The 4,432-nt window shown below is 32.9% G+C and overlaps 1 protein-coding gene across 1 annotated transcript; it reads right to left on the bottom strand.

Moving 5' to 3' along the window:
- Positions 1 to 833: 833 nt before the first annotated feature.
- Positions 834 to 2,471, bottom strand: LOC105119739 (uncharacterized). Its single transcript, XM_011017913.1, has 4 exons — positions 2,247 to 2,471; positions 1,508 to 1,831; positions 1,229 to 1,345; positions 834 to 1,139 (listed from the first exon to the last, which is right to left on the bottom strand). Exons 1-4 carry the CDS (start codon positions 2,247 to 2,249, stop codon positions 834 to 836), a joined length of 750 nt encoding a protein of 249 aa, XP_011016215.1. The 5' UTR covers positions 2,250 to 2,471.
- Positions 2,472 to 4,432: the final 1,961 nt, after the last annotated feature.

Below are 4,432 nucleotides of genomic sequence, written 5' to 3'. Positions count from 1 at the left end.
TTTTTCTAAATTTAAGAGAAGGGTGAGGCACAATACAAGATTTTAAAATTTACAAGTTCTTTCTTTATGCTTTTAAAGAAAAAAAAATAAACTGTTGGCCAACGACTATAAAAATAGCCATTGGCCAGCAGTCATTATTTTTTGCTATTTTTACAAAAAAATATAAAAATAACTCTTTAAAGGATAAATAATTAAAATAGTTATTCGTTTGCCTAAGCTGTTAAAGTGAACAAATACAAAATTAAAAGCTAAAAGTACTACTTTTTAAATTTATCTCTTCATTTAGCTTTTTCATCGGAGATACTATAAAAAATGATATATTTTTTTTTGTGCATAATCAATCTTTTTATATAAATTTTTATAAACCAATAAGTTTTTAATTACTATAACAATAATAATAATTTCATGATTTTTTAAATTATAATTTTATAATTAATTCTAATATATTCAAACCCTCGTCAATCCAAGAAAAAAACTCGTCATTCAACACACCGTACACACCCCAACACAGCTGTAAAGGTGCGTCTTATTTTTACGCGAAGGAGCAATGCACGAGAAAACCTAATTTTTCCTGCTAATCCACCACTAACACCCAAAATGCAATTTAGATTGTCAAACCATACCTGCTATACTTGTTCTCCTAAAGATCTCGAACAAGAAAAACTCAAGTTTCTATTGAATATAAAACTAGCCAAATCCGTGTTCCTCACTTATGAGTATGATACTACATAGACGAACATATGAAAAACAGTAGTATGTTTCTCTTACATTGAATCACTGACAAACCCATCATTACATAAGATGGCTATAACCTGTTAGCTTGGAATAGACGCTTAAAGGAGCCCGTCAAACTGGCCGACGAGAGAGTCCCGAATGTTGGAATATAGACCATACAGAGAGTACTGCCGGAGATTAGACACCTCATACCACGAATTTAGCGCTTGAAGATTCTTGTCAGTGCCTGAGAATGTTAATTGTATGCTCAGAACACAATCATTAGCACCACTGTTACTCTTACACTTTGAGATTGGTAATGCACAGTCTTCACCACCGAGGCAAACAAAGTCCTTGGAGCATGATTGACATCCAAATTTCTTCCAATACAAGTTTTGAAGGGTACCCTTCTGGAATTCAAGGACCTGAGACACAATACTTTTCTGATGTCAATGTACTATCCAGCGCAGAAAATAACAGAAAGGAAAGCCACAACTATGTTTAATGATTTTACCAAAGTAAAACTGGTGATGATCGTATTATTGTCAGAAATCATCACTGGAAATGATCTTGCTGCATGCTTCCTCCCAGCAAATGCTACCATATGGCTACCGAGCGGTCCAGGAGCGCCCTGAAAAGTTTGTGCGTATTATTCATTTCTTGCAGTTCACATATGAAATAACATTGAAGTTTCTTTCTTGCAGTTTCAATGAAAGAAATCGTAGCTCTATCATGAATTTCAAGAACTATTACTAATTCGTAGCAGCACAAACAAAGACCCCTTATTACATACCGGGTCGGAAGGACTGCTGTTGATGGTAAGCAGAGAAATCTCATCAACCTGAGGCCTAAACACAGCGAGCTGTGCTTTTTTACTCAGGCCTAGACGACTATCACAGGGAGAAAGTTGAACCTGATTGGAAAAGAAAGAATCCTTATCTGAAAATGCTAGACCGAATGTGAAACCATCGAACTTTTGTACCATAGCATCTGAACAAGGGTCGAAAACTTCATTGGTATCAGCAGCATTTATAGCAATCATCATCATCATCAACATCACCATCACTTTAACTATCATCTGTGTTGCTATCTTGTGCCTCAACATGGTCTTTATCATCTGCACGATTAAACAGAAGACTGCACTCAGAAATTGACAAAGAAAAGATAACAAAATACAGATCTGCTAAATTCAACATTGATAATAACCAAAAATTCAATACGGTAATAACAAGGCAGAGAAGAAGAAGAAGAAGAAGAAGAAGAAGAAAGAACAGCATGACATGCGAAATCACTAGAGATATAATTAAATCGGATACACGAACCAAGCAATGTTACAATCATGAACGCAAACTAACAGCTAATGAGATCAAATACTACTTTCACCGAATATTGTTTCCGAAATCACCCCCCCTCAAAAATCTTATACATTGATTTCTGTAACTAAATTCAATCATTAAAAACTATCACGTTGTGATTTCGTAATATGCAAAAGATTATAGATAAAGAGATTCAAGATAAAAACGGAGACCTACCATGGTCCGAATGAATGATCCTCGAAACAAAGACAATGGTGTTCTTGGTTCAATAGGATTCCTTTGATCAAATTTTTGTCTTCGTGGTTGAGGATAAACGGTCACCAATTGAACACGGACAAGAAGACAGGACACAGATGGGATTATATCTTGCAAAGTTTAACGTGGGAAAAATATTTGATGGATTTCTTTCAATGTTACATAGGAGACTTCAAAAAACGCGCCAGGCGGTTATACAGGCGAACCAGGTGGATCTTGCCCCTAACCGTTATTAGAAGCAAGTTCAAGCTTTTTCCTGTCTCCATTTGTTCTACAAGTGGGGTTTCGATATATGACTGGCCGGTTAATCAGTCATCCATTTCCCTTTTCAGTTGTTTTTGGTTTAACATAGTTTTAAAATTCAGTCCAATTCCACAAGTCAATCCAGAATTTAACTAATGTAGGGTTAAAATTAGGCTGGGTATATAAAAAATAAGAATAGTTATAAACTCGGCTAGCACCGGTAAAATCTGGTTGTAATCTATTATCTGCTTTTTTATTTTTTATTAAAATAATATTATTTTAATTTATAAAAAATATTAAAATTAACCCAAGCTTTTAGACCGGATTAACAACCTTAAAAACACTGATCAGTAGGTTTCCAGGTCACTTGACTCTACTGGTCTTCGGGATCCGACGGATTGCTTTCTTGTAAATACCGTAAAATATTCTTGACGATAGGATATATGTATAAGAGTCCAAATATCATAGAAAAAATATAAAAATTATCGTCATCTAATAGAGTTGTCTATTAGGGATCAAATTTGAGAATCTCAAGTTTCATTCGAGAATTCATAAATTACTCTTTCTTCATTTGATTTTAGAGTAAAATATATTTTTAATAAGTATTATAATTAAAAAAAATATTATTTAAATTTATTTTTACTCAAAAATTTAATTTGATCGGATATAACCTTGTTAAGTTAGGCGATTATATATAGCAAGTAATTTTTTAAATAAAATTCATTTCAATTCAAGCTCTAAAATAGATTTTAATTCTTTGATTTTTAAATTAATTTGTTGTTCAAGCTAGTTTTTACTTGTTTGGATAAAAACTATTTTTAAGTTAATAATATTTTTTAAAACAACATAAATCAATCTAAATTAAATTAGTTGAGATATGAAATTTCTCGAGCAATCTAAATTGAAATCAATGTTGTAAAGATGTCACAAATATAAAATTAATTGCATAAAATAAAGTTGGAGATCAATTCCTAGAAATTTTATAATTAAACAAATTGTTATGTCCATCCATACGTGAATTTAAAAATAAATAAAAATAAATAAATAGGACTAGAACATTCTGATGTAATCCGAATAAAAAATTATCGGTGTCCTAAATTAATGTTGGGAATCAAATTTGAAAAGTAAATTTAATAAAAAAAATAAATGTTCAAACAAATTCTTAATCGGTGGACCCCATCGCTCTCAATTTCTCCAAGTGTAAATGATGCAAAGTAATCTTTTCTCCACCAACTCCCCACCCACAAGGAACTGAGCCACTGAGGCGAGCTCTCTCCAATACTTGGTAGAGGGCAGGCCCCTGGTGGTCCCCTACTCACCCTTGATTGACACGTGTACAGAAACCCAGTCATGAAATAAAGGTGTCTCCGATGGTGATATTGGTGGGGTCATTCTTGACTCAGTTTTCGCTCTCGGGTTCTACCGAGTCAACTACAAATCCAAACCGAGTCACTTTGCCTCTTTGACACCAAAATGGAATGTAACAATTCGATTAAATTTAAATTAATTTTTTAAATTAATTAGTTAGGTCATAAAATTATAATAACTCTATAAAAAAATAAATAAAAAATTATTAAATTAATTAATTAAATCATAAAATTATTATTTTTAATTAAAAACACCCAAGTCCCGAGGAATTGGCAGGAGAAAGGAACACGATGGCAAAGCCACCAGCCACGACAGCCATCTTCCGTCGGTTGGTAAATGCCACTTAAATGCACATTAGGCAGTTGTCAAAGTACACATTGCTGTTTCCTCTCCACGTATGACAATCTGTTCACTGTTCGATATTGCTATCACATGTTTAAATCATAGTTATTAAATCTTATCTTGTTCCATAAATTGATTTGGTATTGATTGATTTAAACCGTGCTTTAGGTTGAGTTTATTTTTAAATTACTTTG

This window comes from Populus euphratica, unplaced genomic scaffold (genome assembly GCF_000495115.2).
Source record: "Populus euphratica unplaced genomic scaffold, PopEup_1.0 scaffold3430.1, whole genome shotgun sequence".
Classification (NCBI taxonomy): Eukaryota; Viridiplantae; Streptophyta; class Magnoliopsida; order Malpighiales; family Salicaceae; genus Populus; species Populus euphratica.
Note: the sequence above shows the minus strand (reverse complement) of the source record. Positions and strands in the feature narration are given on the sequence as shown.

What these genes read in the sequence shown, in the direction of transcription:
- LOC105119739 (XM_011017913.1), bottom strand. An exon ending in ACAGCAGTCCTTCCGACCCG is followed by an intron (nt 1,346 to 1,507) that starts GTATGTAATAAG and finishes CAAACTTTTCAG; the next exon opens with GGCGCTCCTGGACCGCTCGG. An exon ending in TCATCACCAGTTTTACTTTG is followed by an intron (nt 1,140 to 1,228) that starts GTAAAATCATTA and finishes ATTGTGTCTCAG; the next exon opens with GTCCTTGAATTCCAGAAGGG.